The 19,894-nt window shown below is 37.9% G+C and overlaps 1 protein-coding gene across 2 annotated transcripts in view; it reads left to right on the forward strand.

The window, feature by feature from the left end:
• LOC113992332 (plasminogen) overlaps positions 1 to 19,894 on the forward strand; it is a 25,908-nt gene continuing 6,014 nt past the window's right edge. Inside the window, exons 1-13 of one of the 2 annotated variants that reach the window (XM_027729526.2) lie at positions 1 to 76; positions 3,344 to 3,479; positions 5,813 to 5,919; positions 10,256 to 10,370; positions 11,211 to 11,350; positions 11,943 to 12,063; positions 12,155 to 12,273; positions 13,204 to 13,366; positions 13,920 to 14,050; positions 14,823 to 14,988; positions 15,719 to 15,885; positions 16,806 to 16,954; positions 18,349 to 18,442. In XM_027729526.2, coding sequence (XP_027585327.1) covers positions 28 to 76; positions 3,344 to 3,479; positions 5,813 to 5,919; positions 10,256 to 10,370; positions 11,211 to 11,350; positions 11,943 to 12,063; positions 12,155 to 12,273; positions 13,204 to 13,366; positions 13,920 to 14,050; positions 14,823 to 14,988; positions 15,719 to 15,885; positions 16,806 to 16,954; positions 18,349 to 18,442 — 1,657 coding nt within the window. In that variant the 5' untranslated portion in view covers positions 1 to 27. The remainder of the gene's footprint in view (positions 77 to 3,343; positions 3,480 to 5,812; positions 5,920 to 10,255; positions 10,371 to 11,210; positions 11,351 to 11,942; positions 12,064 to 12,154; positions 12,274 to 13,203; positions 13,367 to 13,919; positions 14,051 to 14,822; positions 14,989 to 15,718; positions 15,886 to 16,805; positions 16,955 to 18,348; positions 18,443 to 19,894) is intronic. The other variant, XM_027729527.2, reaches the window with a different exon arrangement.

The raw sequence follows: 19,894 nt of genomic DNA on the forward strand, positions 1-19,894 counted from the left end.
CTTCCAGCACCCGCCAGCGGGGCCAAAATGAGGATTAGCAAAGCTGCCTTTCTCTTTCTGTTCTTGCTCAGCTCAGGTAAGAGTCCTTTGCCTTCTCCTTGCCTAGGTGAGACCTAAACATTTGCAAGTTCCATGTGGTGAAGGTAGGTCCCCAAATCCCTGCATCACAATTTCCCTGGATGATGACAGATTCAGGACTTGCTGGCCAGCAAAAGCTGCTGCTCAATAGAATGAGATCTGTGGTTGTTCCCGGGTTGTATTTGTTAGAGACACCAGAAGAGCAGCAGCCTTGGTGTCTCCATTGGGAACCAGTGGCTCCCTGCAAAACTGCCCCATAGCCAGAGATGGGGGCACCCTTGGGAAGCAGCCTGTCAAAGGGCTGTACAAAGACATGGCTGTAATTGGTTTCAGCAGCCTTTTATCTTAGATTTGGGTTTTTTTCTCTTTTATTGCTAGGTACTGTGATCCTTATTTTGATTGTTTTAAAGTTTGCTAATGCTTGTGCAAAAGAGAATCACAAAGAAAGGAAAAATTCCTCTACACACTGCAATTTCAGTCTTTTTCATAGCCACAATCTTAACAGGAGATTTTTCATTTCATGTGATAGGGAGGCCAAAATCTGGTCAGCATTAGTTTTTGAAGTATTTTAAGTGCAAAAAGATATTTTGTGGAAGATAGTAGAAAAAGATTTATAACACACAAGAACTGAATAGGACTCTTTGTATGTGTGTATATATATATATATATATTTGGGTTTCATAGATTGCAAATCTTGCAGAAATTTCAAATATAAATATTCTTTGTCCTGACAACCTTGAACTCTAAAGAACTATGAGATTCAAAAAACACATCTTCTTTCAGGTATCCATATAACCACACTGTTGTGGTTGCAATAAAAAAATATAGTTATGAGTGTGCCAATGCATATAAAAAGACTCAATAAAATAAACAAGCATTTTACATATGTAGTTATAAAATGTTTAAAAAGGTAACAGTTGGGAAAAGGTATGCATATATTTTATCTAGAAATATTAGAGGCATAGCCCAGCATAAAACCCTCTGGCTGTTACTTAATTTTAAGAATTATCAACTTAGTTTAAATTTGAGTTTCTAAGCATTGTTTTTGCAGAACAGCCTCAGTCAAATCAAATACCCTTCTCAAATAAATAATAACTTTATATGGAGGGAGTAATATAGAATTTAGACTTTTATGTGTAATACTACACTTTTGATAAAGGACTTGCAAATCCTTTATCAAGTGGCAGTAAATATTTGCATTTCTGAAAAAGATAATAATACATCTTTTGGAGACTTTAAAATTTCATAGACATAGGAAAAATAATAGCAAGAAAATTTATTGCACATTTATGCAGATTGCATGTTTTCCTTTTTTTTCTTAAAATATTATGTTCTTCCACATAAATATAGCAGAAAAGGGGAGAAATATTTTTATTAATCAAATCAATTATGATCCTGTCAATATTTCTAAAAGCAAATGCTGTAATAATAATGGAAATATTATTGCAAAATGTCAAAACAGAACAGAAATAGGGTTGCATGGAAGCTGTACCATAATAGGAATCCTTTACTTGTTTTTCTCTTCCTTGTGGAGAGCATTGCAGCATCCCTATGATATTGTTTTAACCTAGTTTAATGCTTTCTCTCAAAACTAATTTCTTCTTAATGTTTTTGTTTTTAAATAACTAGTGGAATCAATGATTCCTCTGCCTGTCACATGAAATTTCAGTGTATTCTTTTATTTTTCAGCAGCTATCCTTTTATTCCATCCATACTGTTAAACTAACTGTCAAATCTTAGGGCCAAACTCTTCCCTAGTCTACATGCAGAAAAAAACCCTCAGTAATTTCTCTGGTTTTGCAGTGGTATGAGAGGAAGCATAATTTGTCTTGTATCCCTATTTTATCAGCTCCGGCTTGTAAGTGCAAAATGATCTTTAAGAAAACACTCAACTGCAGGCTGAGCTATCTCTCAGGTGAAGGAATTTGATACTGGGAGGCTCATGAGCCTGCTTCGCTCTACAAGAATATTACTTGGGAAAGGGAGGAGCTGTTGCCTTTCCCAGCTGGAAAGACCCAGTGGAGCCCCTGGTCACAGGCCATGGGTATGAGTGGGACAAGGAGGCCTTTTGTCCCTCCTGCTGGCATTGGGCTATGGACGAGACAGACAGGGGTCAGAAAAATATAGAGAAGAAAGAAGTTCTTCTCTGCAGCATGGCTGTTATGTATGAGAGGGCAGTCGTGGTCTGGTTCATTCCTTGTATGCCTTTTATGCCTTTTATTCAGCAATTGCATAAAGCCAGGCACAAAAACATAGCTCAGGACTCAGATGTGCTGCAAAGACTATTGGCCATCTGTCTGTTTGGGGCTGAAACCATGCAGAACACGTAACTCCCAGAGCCAAACATTTGTCAGAAGAGTCGTTTGCTCATCGGATAAAAAAACTGTAAAAGTCACAGGACTCATGCAAGTCTGTGAGCCTGCAGCTGGAAATCATTAAAGTCACAGTACTGTGTACTAAGGATTCTGAACTAAGCGTTCAGACATCACATAGCTGTAACAGGGAAAGAAAATACTAAATGGAGAAATCCTTTACAAGGAGGACTGTACCTGAACATTTTTTTGAGTTTAGCATTAAACATAGCTGTACTTTTTAGTATCCTATGTATTTCACACACAGCTGTAGCCCAGAAGTTGTTAGATGAATTTATTCACAATGTCTTGTGTTAATTCATTGCAATGGAGGACAACAGCTGCTACCTTGATTATTAAGTAAATTCAATACAGGGTTACTACAAAAATTACAAACTGAACATCTATAATTCCAGTGACCAAGGAGTAAGAGCTTCGCAAGAGTAAGAGCCTTCAAAAAGAGGTGACTCATAAAACTGAAGTCATTCTTAGTAGGTAGATACCAGCAACAGACACACATTGTTTCACATCTTTCTTGAGTCCCATTTCTCCACTTTCTCCAAAGTATGTGTGGCCAATACTTTCTTTTTGCAACACCTCACTTTTTTTTGCTCCTTGGGTCGCCTTCTGTGTTCCCATCACTTTATACCCTAGGTTTGTGGTACTTGTTATGACTTTCACAATGATACAAAGCACTGTTCAAGACATTCCTCCTTACATCGGGTTTTCAGTGATGCTACCCTTTACCATACCACGAAGGCAAGATTTATCCATATTTTTTCACCATTAACCAAATTATTCCAGCAAATAAATGATGATGTTACACAACTAGGTGACAAAAAATTTAACATGACAGTTTGAAATAAATCATGTCAGCATTAACAAGTTCACTCTTCCTCTCTTTTTCCTTTTAGTGCAAGGAAGCATCCTAGACCACTATGTGAGAACAGAGGGAGCTTGGCTGCTCAACCCAATGAAGCAAATTTACAAAGCAAATAGTGAGGAAGAATGTGCAGAGCAATGTGAAAATGAAAATAAGTTTGCTTGCAGGTAATTTCCATGGGTTCCCATATATATCTTGCATTGCAGATGATGGAGCAATCTGCCTTATTTACCACCAGTTTGAACTTTCAAGGGATTTCTTAGGAGTATGCATGTTTGAGGTTTGCCGGAAAAACAAAATATGTATACAAATAGAATGCCTAGGACATATGGATAAAGACTGCAGAAACAGAGATATTAATAAAATTATGTTGAATTTTTATTGAAAAACTTTACGATGTCTTGTTGTACAGCTTGGCACACTGAAAACCAACTTAACATGGTTTTATCAAGGCTCTTGCGCTCCTTGTGCAATGAAGAGTCATAATTAGTTTCTCAGACATTTAGGACAGAAATAATAGCAATAATAGCACTGCTTATGTTCATTGCATTACCTATCTTGCAGATAAATCCATTATTCTGACTTTTACTAGAATTTGGATTTACATACTATGAGGAAGAAATAGACACCTAAACCTTAATGATCCTAAACTCTACTTCCAGCCAAGCTCTCTCTCTGTGCTTGCATTTAACCAAGCTCAGGGGGCAGGAAAGCACAAAAGGTGTTGACCAGTCTGAACCATTGGCCTTTGCTCAGGCTCCTACCCTAGCGGAAACTATTGCTCTGAGTCTAAGGCTGTACCAAAGCCTCAGAGCCCATTAAGCTCCAGCAGTATAGCCAGAAACTGGAGCAGTGAGGAGAGATACCCATTACTGCAGTGGGAGGCATACAGGGCAGGAGGGTTTTCTCTTCCAATTTTCATGAGTTCTTGATTTACTGCTTCTCCAGCACACCTTTTGAACTTAGCAGACTGACTGTCTGCAGGGCTGTTTCCAGCACTTGGTTCTCCTTGGGGCTTTTATTCAAGGCAGGTATACCTGCTGACTTTTTAAATGTGCTGTATAACTTTGTGTTTTAAATCAAAAGGGAAAATGAGACTTAAAGAGGTATAACGCTGAAGGATGACAGCAGTTTGCTGGCTGTGCGAAGTACCACCCGTTCTCTTTGATTCAGTTTCCCCTCTCTGAAAACCAGAGAGGGCAGAGCTTCAGTAGCACATGGCTCAGGAGGGTAGGAAGGAAGGCAGAGAGGGCAAGTCTATATATTTACATTATATATTTACAGTTTTCAGGGAATTTTTTTTCCTTTTGAAGCATATTCAGACACAGTATCATTCCTTAGCTTCTGCCTTGGATCTGAACCTACCATCATCTGACACTGGAGTAACATCATGTTATTGCCTCCCTAGTAATTAATTATGTGAGATGTATTACAATCAAGCAAGAACAAGAGCTATCTGGCAGGAAAGGGTATGTGGGAAGAAAGGTAAATGTTAGGCAGAGTGTTCAGACCAGACCAGCACTGCAGTGTTCTCCCAACAGTGCTTCAGAGCAATCAGTTAGGATCAATACTTCAGACTTGTTATCCCACCTCAGTAGTGGGTCGGGCCATGCTCATTAACTCCATCCCTACTTACAGATTTAACATTACTGATAGCTGGGTTTTATTGGGGGTAACAGCCTCTGGTGTAGTTTTGATGCAGGACAACCAGCCCTACCCAGAAAACTCATGAACGTGGTTGTCAGCAATAAGTCCAGATGTGATCCCTCTCCTGTGGGGAGAGGCTGTGTGAATTTGCAGGTACAGACAGACTGGGGCCATGCCAGCTGGTTGCAGGGCTACAGAATGTGCTTTGTCAGTATTTGCCTTCCTAGTATAGACCAACTCAGGGAATGCCATGCTGCTATTGCATGGTTTTGGGTTCAGAAAAGCCACCTCTAGGAATTACTTAGCTTATCAGGAGGTTTCCTTAGATGATCCTGTAAAGGTTACACCATCTGCTCCAGTTCTGCATACTTGCAACCAAGGCACTTGCTGAAAAGACAAATGGCTGTGTCTTACGAAGTGCTTACGTTGCTTCATGTATGGTGATTCAGAACAGTTATCACAAGAAAATTTAAGGTCTCGGATTGTTGTGTTTTACCTGCTCCTTGGTAACTGCTGCATACTTTATGTAGAATGTCTCGCTCCTTGAATGACCGCTAATTTTTTTTAAATAAAGTCAATGTGCCTTATGCATATATTCCCTTTATTCCTTGTTATAATTTGTTCTTGTAGTTCTCTTTCAACCTAATTTTTATATGAACACTTAAGAATCAAAATCACCACTGAAAATGTGAGCTGTATTACTCAGCAATTTGAAAACCACACTTGATCTTAAATATTGCTGAACTGTAGTGCTTGCTAAAATGATAACTGAATACTCAAAAAGGTGTTCAGGAAAATAAGCATATATTCAGTTACTGTTTCTTATATTACTCTCTCCTCTTAATTCCAACAGGGCCTTCTTGTTTACCAGTAAAGACCAGCAGTGTTTAACATTGTCTGAGAACACCAAAACAGCAATGATATTCAGAAGAACGAATGCAGTTCTTTACGAAAAAAGAAGTATGTCTGTGTATTTTTTTATATTGTTTCCCTGAGATATGCTTTTGCAGGGACTCGCGTAACACTTGTGTAAATGGGGGCTAAGCCTTCACTGGGTCAGATGAAGTGTGTAGGTCAGCCCGTACCTCACACCTGGGATTTGTTGCATTGCTGGTATAACAATGGTACAGATTTTTTTGTTTCCCCAGATTAGTGCTCCACCATCTTTCCCACTCCCTAAATCCTGGGGTTCACAAGCAGAAAAGAGCACTATTGCTTCGGGAATGCAGAAGGTGCTGGGATAATGGAAATGCTTAGGAGTACCTTCTCTCCTCTTCTTTTGAACCAGCCAATAACCCATGTTTGCATCTTCTGTATCTCTGCTGAGGGGACTAGGAGAAGCTACTTCTGTTGGCAATGGTTTCTGATACAGACCTTTGCCCACAGAAAAACTGATGGAAGCTACCAAATAATTTCTTTTGTATCACTACAGAAAATTCACAGTTTATTTGGATGGGACTCAAATCAACTTTGTTTTAGTTTTTAAGAAGTATTAGAGTGTTAACTGTGCTTCAGATAAAAATGATCTATTTTTATAATATTTTCATATTGTTATATGATGTTTGTACTCTTCAGTTAATGAATTTGGTAGCATTTTTGTCCTAATCTTATTTTTATGGCATAATTAAATGACATGGTGAATTTTTGTATTCCACTTTTAGACATATTTTATTGATGATCATCTTTGTCATAGATGAGGGTTATTTGATAGAAATGTATTTAGTCTCTAACGCTTTCTGATAATAGGAAGTCTGTCTCTAAGAAATAGCAGCTGTCTCTAAGAAATGGCAGCTATCCAATTTTTTATCCCCTCTTTTAAAAATTTATCACCTTACACCAAATGTAGAAAAAACATTGAGGTTTAAGACTACTTTTTAATTACATGATCAAGCATGGAGTTCTTGCTATATACAGGCAGTAAGGAATGTGATTTATTTTTAATGTAGCAGAAGTTCCATTGTGTTGTTCTTTGACGTTAGTAATACACAAGGGAGAAAAGACCTCCTTAGCGATCTTCCAGATGTAAGATAATGTGGTAAATTTTGAATAGAATCAAAGTTTCTGTGTTAGGTGGATTTGTGAACATTGTCTTTGGTCATTTGCTGATTCATAACTTTAAAAAAATATTAATGCATTTGAGAATATTCAGAAATTGGAAACAATATTATCTATCAAATATTGGACTACAACAAAAAAAGGTACACAAAAAGCTAAAACAAACCAGGTTCTCAGCTGCTGCAAACATGGAGTTGTTTTGATAGACTAATTTTTAACCAAAAGTCAAGAATTACAATAAGTGGAAGGTAAACTGCATCTTTACTTCTCTGATGACCTGCAAAGACTTGTATGATAAGATAATGTTACATGTATAGCACCTGAAAGAAGTTTTTAGATAGAAGTTCAGTAACTTTAACTGGATTGCATCTTAACATACAAATGAGATCTTGTTCAGACCTTGTGGATATAAGGAAAGTAATTTTTCACAGAAAAGGAGGATAAACACTGGACCACATTGCCCAGAGAGGCTGGGGAGCCTTCAACCTTTCTTATATTTACTGGACAAAGCTCTGAGCGATCTCATCCAGCTCAGAAGCTGGCTGTGCTTTTTATGGGGGTTTGGACCAAAGATGACTAAGGGTCTTTTTCAACTTGATATTTTCTGAAGCCTACGACCAGCTACATTTTTTCTTTATATATATATATAACTGAACAGGTAATTTAATGATTAGAAGATAACATTTTTTATTATATCCAGAAGCAAGTGGGAATTTCGACAAATCAAGTAATGCTAAGAAATCTTCTGCAGTTCCTATTGCAGAAGGAAAATGGAATAGATTAATTGTCAAGTAACAAAGTTAAAAGACTGAATGAGTAACTTACATCTAAACAATCATATTGGGTTTGCTTACTGTGAGGATCTGAACTGTGATTTTGGTTTATTTTTGAAACATCCCTTGCATTTACTGAGGCTAGAACTGGTCCTGTAATATTCAGGGAGGATTTCTTACTACATTTTTTGACATAGACCTTTAGTTTCTTGAAAAACAGAACCCCACCAGTAAAAGTGTGAAAAACTGTTGTTCGATGTGACCAAAATGTCTGAATATTCCACCCCTACCTACAGAAACCAAAATATGGACCTTGGTATCATGAACATCAACAACACAGCCTATTGTGTATGTGTCAGATGGTTTCTCTGTTGCTCATCTTTTTGTTTGCAGAGAGTCTCAAATAATTATGTGTCCATTCTAATGATAACATCCATTTAATCTATTGTTATAGAACAGAATGGAAAAGGTAGCTTTTACCTAGGTAGATCACATCACTGTCTCCTGAGGCTGCTGCTGTCCTGATACTACAAGGAAATTCCTTTCATAAGTCCAGATGCTTTTGCGATATTATTGCTGAAACCAAGAGTATTTTTTTGGTTGAAGCAATTACTCAAGGAGACCTAGTTGCTATTTATCAATGCATTCAAAGGAAAGGATGACAATTAGTGTAAAACGGACAGTTTTAAAAGTTAATTTTTCTATGGTATGTACTATAAAAGAGAAAGTTAACTTTATCTGAGTTATAGAAAAAAGAATAAAAGATGCATTGGGAATTGTTATCTACGTATCTGTTTGTAAATAGTTAACCCAAGGGACATGGGTTGAGCTTGGGGATCAAAGTTAGTCATTTGTCATCAGACAGAAAAGACCCTAAAGGTTATATAAATGGTCAAAAGTTTACACAAACAAAGAGAGTCAGCACTTGACCAATTCAATGTTCAGTAATTGAGGGTTTTAATGTTATTTTATTGCAAAATTGTTTGAGGGATCCAAAAGACTTCCAGCTAAAGTTTCTAGAGTAAACTCTCCCCTGTGTATACATTGAAATAAAAGCATGACCAAAGGTACATCTCTAAATCCAAATCTAATCTACTTACTGACCCTTGGAAAAGCTAGACTTAATTTCAAATTCAAATATTCATTCTTTTCACTCTAGACAAGACAGGTCTGTCTAAAATGGCATTATTTCTCCAGATTTCTGTTAATATGCTTGTATGTCAGCTTTGTTACAACTTTGATGCTGAGAAAAACTGTTGCAAAACTGGGTCTCCACAAGTATTTTATTTGGACACTACCTAAAGACATTGAGACAAAACAGATCACAACCTAAAAGATAGATTGCTTCATTAGGGAAATGTTAAATGAGTTTCCTGCTTAGTTTTCCAACCCAGAGGATTGCCTAACAGTGACTGACCCTGACCTGCAGATGCAGAAGCTCTGAGGGAATATGCCAAGATCCGAATTCCTTCCTGAGTGAAAGACATGGCCTTTGCAGCCGTCTCTCCCCTTGCAGTCACCAGCTCTATGCTGGGACAGGTGATGTTCAGTCCTCCCAGGAAAATCTTAGAGGCTGGGGTCATGGTTGCTCCCACCTCCCAGGGAAAAAAATTACAATGTTAGACTCTCAGTTCTTATGTAATTTAATGATTATTAATTTAAAACAATTTAATGTTTTAAGGCTACTAACACAGACTCCAGACTTATTCAGCACTAAAATTCCCCTTGTCTTATACAGAGACGGGATTTCATTGCTAATTCTTTCAGTTCTTATTTTTCTTTTTTTCATGAAGGTACTATTAAGTTCCAAAATATAAGACTAAAAAAGTACATATATCTTATGCACTTTCAACCAACTATCCATTTTATACTGTACAGGAGAGAGTCCTTGTTTCAGAATTAATTCAATCTCATTCATCACATGGTGAACTTTAATGAAAAAAACGTCATCTGAATTTATATGAACTTTAAAAAAATTGCTTATTTAAACTGGTAAAGTAGTATGTGTGAATCTGTGAATCTGTTTTGTGATCTTCAGCTGAATTCGGGTGACTGTGTTTAAAGGTTTGATTTTAATTACTGTGCATAACCATAACAACATCATAGGAGGTAAGAAAAAGAGAATGTTTCTATTTTCTTATAGTGCCTATTTAAATGTTAAAAGCATATTTTATTATTTAAACCTACTATAGCATGTTTCCAAAATAACCAGGTTGTGTTACACTTATTTCTCTGGAATTCTGGCATGGAAGATTTTGCTTTCCCATAAATTTTTCAGTCCCAATTAGTACAATTTAGGCATCAGACAACTAGTAGTTTTTTATAATGTGAATTATTTTTGACAGCATAAAAAAGTCAAAATATGACTAAATGTATTTAAATGTATTAACATGAAAATGGGGGGGTTTATATGCTAGAATCCAATGGACATGTCATGATACTGATTAAATAAGCACATATCATTTCAGTTTATCTTCTAGAATGCAAGGAGGGAAAAGGAGTGGATTACAGAGGAACAGAAGCCAAAACTCAGAAAGGTGTGCGATGCCAGAAGTGGGCTGATAATTCCCCACATAAACCAAAGTAAGGCCTTTTAATATCTGTTTATATATTTTTCTGAAATGTTGTTAAGCCATGCATATGTGCTAATTAGTCTTGTAAGCAATTTGTTTGGTATTAGAAATCTTCTTATAAAATATTTTTGTACCTATCTAGAATAAGATATTTCTCTAATCTGAGTTGTAACTCAGAGACCTCCAAGTGGTGCTACATGATCAATAGAGACATTGTCAGCCTTGGCAGTTGCATTTAAATTTTGTGGTCCTTACATGAGCAAAATACCAGATAGGTAAGCATGCGGTTCTGCTGAAATAAGAATTTTCCATTAATCTCACCAGGACTTCTCTCTTGGCCATAGGTATAACATGTGGCAGATGGGATAGAAGTACATAATTTTACCAGTGAATCCACAATTAACAGGGTAGTATTTCTTGTATTTAATGAAAAACACCTAATTGGGTTTATTTAGTAACCTTCTATTCAGAATTTATAGTATTCAGACTACAGAGGACTCTCACATTCAGCAAATATCTTCTCCTTGCATCTCCCAGGGAACATGTCCCAGAGGAAACTATTCACTACACGCTACATGGTATCTTGACTGAGCAGTAATTGCTGGAAACCAAATAGTTAAAGTAAATGCAAGAATTAAAGACATGACTGGCCTTAGAGCCGCTGTATTTCCTGAGGTCTATTGCTATGACACTTCTAACTCTTCAGCAATGGCACACATTAACAATTAAGAGACCTCTAAACACCAAGATCTACAAAACAGTCCTCAGATAAAGATTTAGTTTTTAGAGTTCTCAGCTGAAGAATTGGGACACTTGCCTTATTCTGTAATCCCATTTAATTCTGTTCCAGTTATACCCCTGAAAAGTATCCCAATGCAGGACTGGAAGAAAACTACTGCAGAAACCCTGATAACGACGAAAAGGGACCCTGGTGTTACACAACTGACCCTGATACCAGATTTGATTACTGTAACATCCCTGAGTGTGAAGGTCAGAGTACACATACTAACTTCTTTCCATTTTTGCAAGATGTGTTTTCAAGAATGTGAAGTTACTCAGATACTTTTAGTTTTAATTGAATATTTGTTCCAAACTTGAGTTTAGTTCAAACTGAAACTTTCCAAAGACATTTTCAACACCAAGAAGGAAGATACCAAAAGACTCTCAAAATAGCTATTCAAAATCTTTTTTTTCCCTAGATAAAAAAATGGTATATGAGTGTATTCACATATCATAGTCTTAGAATTCAACCACATGACAGTTGCTAGTGCAAAACTCAACAAAACATGACAGTAGCAAGGCATAGATTTTAAAATACCGCTTAGTAGTTTAAATTCAGCCTTTTAAAAACTATAGTCTATTATGTTGGCTTTTTTAAATGAAGAACTATAAATGTAATCAACTAGCTAAAGGCATTTTACCAAGGAAAATAAGCTTTTAATTTTCAAAAAAAAAGACTGTCCTTCAGCTTTGTGCTCTGCTCAGGCTCTTGAGCTTCATGTCAGACGAGTATGACTGTTTATGGACCAATTCCTCCAGGGCTTTCTGTCTCCCTTGCTCTCATTCTGCATTGTTCCTACAGTAGAGTGCATGCACTGCAGTGGAGAAAACTATCATGGAGTAGTTTCAACGACAGAGTCTGGGCTTGAGTGCCAGCGCTGGGACTCCCAGAAACCTCACTCTCATGGATACCTCCCAGAAAAGTGAGTCTGACTCTGAAGACCACCCTGAACCTGACAGAATAATTGTTACAGCCATTAGTGACACATCTTAAAACTTATTTTTCCTGTTCAGTTTTCCAGAGAAGGATCTAAAGATGAATTATTGCCGTAATCCCGATGGTGAACCTCGGCCCTGGTGTTTCACTACCAGCCCAACTAAACGCTGGGAATATTGTGACATTCCTCGTTGCAGTGAGTCTGACTTCTAGACTTCTAGATACAATGACATCTAGATACAAAGAAATCTAGACAGCTTTGAATCAGGGTGGTGCAAGGACCTAGAACAAATAGAAGAGGCCCAAAGATAAAGGAAAGAATAAAAGACTGCTGAATTTTCTCAGCAGTGAATTCTTTCAGTGAATTAATCACCTTGAAATGAACCTTTGATAGCTCTTTTGAGGCTAGACTTTTTTGTCACAGGTATTTCTAATGGTTTTGCATGGTCACATTTCCCTTCCTTGATGTGTTTTTCCATGACCAGGCATTTCAGCAGTTTTGGTGTTTCTTCTTGGTATTCCTCTTTTCAACAGCTTCACTCTTCCTGAAAATCCTTTGGCTTCCGTTTTGTTCTTCCAAATCAATTCTCCACCTTTTTAGTTCTCTTTTTCCCTAAAGGCCTGTGGCTTGCCATGATACTTCTCCTTGGGACTTCTCACCAGACCTCATCCTTTCTGTCTCTCACTACTTAAGAGTATTTCTCTTTTACATCTGTACCTACACCTGTATGTATCACTGATGGGCCTGCCCCTTTCACCCCAGTTTTCTTCACAGTATTACCACTTGCTTACTTTCCAGCTGTGTTCTGATGGGGCTGCTGGCACTTTTATATCCTGGCTTTTGTATCCTGTAATGTATCTGGCTCCTGTAAAGGGGCAGATGCAAATGGTCTTCTGGTCACTGGACTGCTTGTGAAGAAGTTAAATGGGAGAATGAAAAGTTGAGAAATATATCTTTAGATCTTTTCTCTGCCTTTTGGGCTTTTCAAATATTGTGATATTTAAACCTGCAAAGAAAGCTAAAAAGCCCATGTAATTATAAAGTTTGAAGTGTTTTGGTTAGTTGCTTTGGGTTTTTTGCTGTCTAGAAGGCACTGCTTAATTTTAGTTCATTTTTCTGTAATAGCAACACCCCCACCAGTTCCTCCACCAGGACGTCAGTGTCTGTCAGGAAGAGGAGAAGATTATCGAGGCACAATAGCTGTTACTGAATCTGGAAATACCTGTCAGCGGTGGAGTTCTCAATCTCCCCACAGACATGCTCGCACTCCAGAAAACTATCCCTGCAAGTAAGTGAAACCTCTCCGTTATTCAGTGTCTATGAGAAATACCAAGGCACAGAATTACTTCAGTTTTCTTCACCTATATTGCAAAGCTCTTCAGTTACACCCGCATTCATCACGTACTGGATCTCATATTTTCGAAATTTTTGCAAATTTCTTTTTATTCACTTTGTTCTTGGGTACTAGTGTCTCCTTTTCTGACTTTCAAACTCTGCTTGATCGACTTTTTTCCCTGCTCAGGTGAAGCAACGTGGAGTAAGACAGTTACAATTATGATATTTGCTTGGGACTAGATTTTTTCACGCTATGTTCCTGCTGTGCTGCTCTTGGCCTCAAAGTACTACAATATCTTAATTCATCCATCAGTCTAGCAGGTACCTGGTTTAGCACACCCAAAATTGCAATTATTCATATAGTAGATGGCATCAGTAAATGACAGCAGCAATTACCCACTAGTAAATATAACAGTAAACTGGGATGCAAGGAGCATTCTCCTTTTGTTCACAAACTTTGATAGATCTTTGTGAGAGACCTTTGTTAGCCAGGTTTCCTGTTTCAGGGGTCTAGATGAAAACTACTGCAGAAACCCCGATGGTGAGAAGATGCCATGGTGTTACACCACCAACAGAACTGCCCGGTGGGAATATTGCAGAATCCCCTCCTGTGATGGGACAGAGCCAGAGACCTCTGGTAAGAACAGGAAACAACCAGAAGTGAAGGGTCATCGTGGTTTACTTTGAGAAATCTTGGGTGACTCTGCTCAGTTGTGTTATTGCTGTCACTGCCAGCATTGCCATGTATCAGTTGAACACCTGGGTCTGATGTGGAGCCCGGGCCAGTGTGTTCAGTCTGGTGGTTAAGTGCAGAAGGTTTTGAGTCACCTACTGACCCAGATCAGGAAAAATTGCAGTAACAGAAGTCTTTTCATTTTATCAAGCAGTGATTACCTTCACCTCTAAATTTTTAAATTCTCCATGAAAAAGTTAATCAGTCTTACATGCTAGTTCCTGAAAAATTGAATCTAGAGCAAAACCTAAGATAATTTAAGAGCATTGAACCAAGACTCCATGGAAAGCAATCAGAAGAAAACTCTCCTTACACAAGGCAGGTGTGTTCCATATGAGCCTGTGGTAAAGACACAGGCCATCACTTACCCTGAAGAAGTAAAGGTAAGTGATAACATCCTTATGTTAAGTATTTGGCTTGTTAGCTGAAATAAATCCACGTGCGTGACAGTAAAGTTGATGTACAAGTCCTCTAATCTGGTGTATCATGAAATTTTTACAAACGTTTTTTGAAATCTTCCTTTTGATATAGAGTCTGAAAAGAATTCTGCTACAGAGAGCGTGCTGTGGTGGTCAGTGAAACACCCTGGCTTGTTGTATTCTGTTGACTTTCTATGCTCATGTATACACAACAAAGTATTAAGATGCAAGAGACTGGTTTCTGTTATTCACTACAGCTGTTGATGTGCCTGAGCAGGCTCAAGTTACTGAGGAGTGCTATCACGGCAATGGTGTGACTTACCGTGGTACAGCTTCTTTCACTCTCTCGGGAAAGAAATGTCAAGCCTGGAGCTCAATGTCACCTCACCGACACAATAAAACGGCAGACAACTTCCCAAACGCGTATGTGTATTTCCCATTTCCAGGTTTCATTGGGCAATGATCATCCACGAACTTGTTTTGATTTGCATCATCATTACACAACAATGATTTTAAAGCTGGGAAGGGAGTGTACTTGATAAAAATAATTTCTTCCCCTTCTTCTTTTCTTAATGTGGAAACATTTTCCATTGACCTTATCTTGACAGGAACCACAGTTGCCACTATTATGCTTCAGACTAATTAATTGTGTTCTACATTGCTTCTAAAACAACTAATAGTTATCATAAGTTTTCCCTTATACTGAGCTTATTCATGAGTTTAAGTCTCTTTCTCCTTGTCCACAGGTCATTAGAACTTTGAGGAAGGGCTAAGTTGTTTTCTTATTCCTAGCATTTGTCATTTATTTATTCCAAAATGCAAAAAACTATTTCTTTTTAAAAGCTATTACTGTATTCGAAAAATTAAAAATAATTATATCTTTGCTATACATGTATGCATTTACTTATCTGGATTTTTAAATGGTATTCTACTATAAGCATTAATTAATGAATAGGTACTTGGCATATTTAAATACTCTGTATATGTACCTTGATTTCTTTATGCTGGAAAAAAGATTTCAATTAGCAATGACAGAATGTACATGATAAATGATATATGCTAACTCTGTAATACACCTGCTTTCTAAAATGTTCTTTTGAGTTCTCCACAGAGCAGTGGCATGGATAGGAATATAATATCTTTCCATTTGTAGGGACCTGAGACAAAACTACTGCAGAAACCCAGATGCTGATGGCCGTCCATGGTGCTACACCACCGACCCTGGTGTGAGGTGGGAGTATTGCAACTTGAAGAGGTGTGATGACCATGAAGCACAGACTTTACCAAAACCACCTCAGACAACACTGGAAACAAATCCTGGTGAGAATACTTCCAGCTTCCCCTAGAGATGTTCATAACCAGCAAGCTGGTTTTTATGGAAACATCTTCACAAATTTTATGAGAATGAAATACAGGAAACTCTAAATAAATACAGAATCCACTCTCTTTATTTTCTGAGCATTCTTCTACAGTTTTATAGCAGGGTTTCTGTATTTGATTTGGAACTAATATCACATCTTTTACCTACTACATCTGGCAATACTGGAAACAGATGGCTACTAGTGTCCACACTACTATGGGAGAGCAACTAGCAAGGATAGAAAATGCAGCAGTGTTGGCATTTTGCTGGCAACTGTTCCATGCATTAACATTTCCAGGGTTCCATTTCACATTAGAGGACAGCTGACTTTTTTTAATTCAGTTCATAGAATCAGGTTGGAAGGGACCTCTGAGATCATCAAGTCCAACCCTTGAGTAGATGGTTAGAGTACTGCAGCTTTCAGCTTTCTTTCTTTTTTTTCTTTTTTTTTTTGCTATGGCACATTTTTCTGTTTAGAAGGCTAATAATTTTGGCTGAACATGTATTACTGCTTTTTACCTACTGTAAAATTTGTCATTAGACAGATATCAGTGTCTGCAAGTAAAACACTTTGTGTGTGCATAGTCTTTTGTAGTCATGACTTCTGGAGTCATGAGGGGTCAACTAAATCTAAGCTTCTTTGATTTATGACTTCTGTGATAATGGAAAAAAAAAACTTTTAAAATGCAAAGAAATTAAAATACCATTGTTAGGCACCGTTAACACTATGTTGCCCTTCTTTCCTTGTCTACATATTATGTAAGACATGTAAGTCCTGGTAGTATTTCCTCAAATTTATCTCTGCTTCGCCACCGTCAATTATGGATGTGGCCAAACAGCCCACAGCTAACAGTCATTTCCTTTTTTTCTTTCTTTACAGACTGCATTAACGGTAATGGTAAAGATTATCGTGGCACAGTAGCAAAAACTGCAAGGGGCAGAACTTGTCAAGAGTGGAGTTCTCAGAGACCTCATAGCCATGACTATTTCACTCCCACAACTCATCCAAGAGCAGGCCTGGATAAAAATGTAAACAACTGTTTATTGAATACTTCTTGTCATTGAGCTTTGGCTGTCTTCTTCAGGGTTCCTCAGCAAGCATCTTGTGGTCATTGTTAATTAGTTTCTTTTCCTCAGTTCAATCCAAGAACCTGATTGTGCTATTTCTTGCTGACGTGGGCAATCTGTACTTCTGTGGGACACAGAGATGACCAGAAGCTCTATTGAATGCTTATGCAGCACAACCAAGGGTCTTCAGATGAGCTCTTGCTTCTTCTCACTACTGAGCGCTATCTGCCCACCACTGTCTGTGGGCAGAACCTCTGTCTGCTCTGACAGAAAGAGCACCTGGTCATAGGTTTCAGTAGTAACAGCGACAGGTGAGATGGTGATGAAACCAATGTTCAATGCAAGTTCCTTGAGATATATAATGGATTGTAGCCCCCTATCCTCTGTTAATTCCCTCTCCAGCCCTCCAGCTTCTGCCACAACCCATTATACAATGTTATACATGTGCCTGACCCACCCTGTAAGGCGATCTCTATTTCTAACCTTCATCTCCAAAGTCCCAACACATGTACTCAGCACTAGTTCTCTAGATTTGTGACAAACTGTGTATGTGATATAAAGAGCTTGTTTGATGTTGCCAGATTGAACTATATTTTCTCCCGGTACATGACTTTAGAGCTTGCTTTAGTCAATTATGTGATGGCATCATATACACTGCAATGAATTCCATCTCTGATTGGAGAAACTCCCTCTGAAAACCAGCCTGCCATAACTGCTTGGTTCTTACATTTGTCAGAGACTCTCAGTAGCAAATATTTTCTCCTTTTCCCTAAGACATAGGATATATTTCAGGGTAGGGAAGGGAACTAGAAAAAATATGTGGTGGCATGCAGTTGTGTGAAGTGTCTGTGCTGAGCAGTATGCCCAGTAAAAACCTAGAGTGATTGAGCTAACCAGGCACCCCACATCTGAGTGAACATTGGACCCTGCATCACCAGGTTGTGCTAGAGCAGCTTACATAATACTCACCTGCCCCAGAGTCATGCAGCCAGACTGGATGTGAGAAGATCTCAGGACTGACCCTACTACTTCTACTAACTGCAGTGAAAGCAGGAGTAGTTTAGTGCTTTAGAAAACCTCATCTGGGGTCAAGATCTCCTACTTTTTGAGAGCTCAGAGGTCCAAGGTTGCATTATTGAAGCTTACTGTCTGAAGACAGTTGAAGAAATTTCATTTTTATTATCTTTTCCTAAAGTCAGAGAGCAAACAGAAAAATGAAAAATAATTTGACAAAAACAATTGGAAGTCACTTATAAAAAAGGAAGTAAGAAAACAATTAATTTTATTTGGGAACTTTAATTGATAGGCTTTTTTATTGCACGGTTAATAGTTGGTGTCTTTGTTCTTTGTTACAGTACTGCAGGAATCCTGATGGAGATGTGAATGGACCTTGGTGCTACACAACAGACCCGAGAAAAGCCTGGGAGTACTGTGACATTCCTAAGTGCCGTAATTATTCCTTTAAAGACTAGTGTATCCTTTTTCTGTAACCTTTTATGACAAGTGGAGGACATTCAGTGATTAGTCTGAAAGACTGATTGAAGTGCAATAGCTTTAGATTGGAAAATAAGGCTCTTGGGAAGTGATGTTCAAAGTCTGTGTCTGAAGTTTTAAGATTGATGCTTGTTCTCTGAAAGCCTAAAATGCAGCACAAGATATACCCGGGGCACACTGAATTTTATGGGGTTTTGCCATGTGTTTCAAAATAGGGTCATTCCAACAGGAATTTTCCCTGCTCCTACCTAGTCACCTGGCAACAACTCTGTGTGTGGCGAGGCTGAACAAGGCATGGTCTTATCCCAGCAAAATTTTTGCACTCCATGCTCACATGGCTCTGGTTCTGTTCTGGATGAAAATCACATCGACCCTCCTCTGATACTGTACCATATCTGATGTCTGGAAAGTGCATCTGGCCCTAAATATTTAACCAGATGCCCTTGTCTTTGTTAGTAGTAATCAAGTCATTTAGTAATCTGAATGAGGTGGTACAACAAAGTGTAAAATGAGAAGGTTTTGCAACATTTTGGTTTCTAGTCCTTTCACGTCTGTCAAGAACAAAAGCTATCTTAGGAAGAGAGGCAGTTTCCACTCCAAAGAAGGGTGACTTTCTTGCTGCTTTATCCTCTCAGCTGTGAGCAGAAGAAAATGTGCTCTGATCAAAACCCCAAAATGGAGCAAATAAGAAAAAGAAAGATGTTCTATATCATGCACACAGAGTAGCTGTAAAAATAGTACTGCATTGAAAGTGTTGGGCTGGGACTCTTAGGGGGGAAAATTATTGTATTCCATTTGCTGATATAATTCTTTTTTAAATTAATACTTTTTTTGTTCAGATGTTCCTCTAAAGAACAGAAAAACCATGGTGTTTGCCGTTAATTTCATTAGTTAGTTCCTTTTGCTGACAACAAATTCTAAATTCTGTGTTGATAAGAGTCAGTTTTCCATGGTCAAACATGAACTACTCTTTTTGAGAACTCAGAGACATCTGAAGTACCAAATGATCCTGAGATAATAGTGGACAAAATTTTGTTCCAAAGAGACACAGTTGAATTTCACATTCTCTACCACCAAGATTAGCTTAAAACATCCGCCAGTGCAACTTCTACACTGCTGGAATCTGTAAGAATACATTTTAAGATGTTGAGAGAATTTATTTTTTTCTTTCTCTCTTTTTCCTTCTCCTTCCCCTCTTGTTTTTGGGTTTTTTTCTATCTAATTGTAGAACTATGCATGTGTAATTTGCTGACCACTGGAACTGTATGTGAAAAAAAGTTACCAGGCATTTTTAAGTGTTCCAGATGAAGGTAACCTAACAACATATCAGTGGTACATTGTACAGAATTGCCTGAAGAGAATCAAAAGCTGAAGTGACAACTGTAGCATGTTCACCTTCTAGTTTTC

Source organism: Pipra filicauda, unplaced genomic scaffold, assembly GCF_003945595.2.
Source record: "Pipra filicauda isolate LSUMZ 115617 unplaced genomic scaffold, ASM394559v2 scaffold202_size1376763_pilon, whole genome shotgun sequence".
NCBI classification, from domain to species: domain Eukaryota; kingdom Metazoa; phylum Chordata; class Aves; order Passeriformes; family Pipridae; genus Pipra; species Pipra filicauda.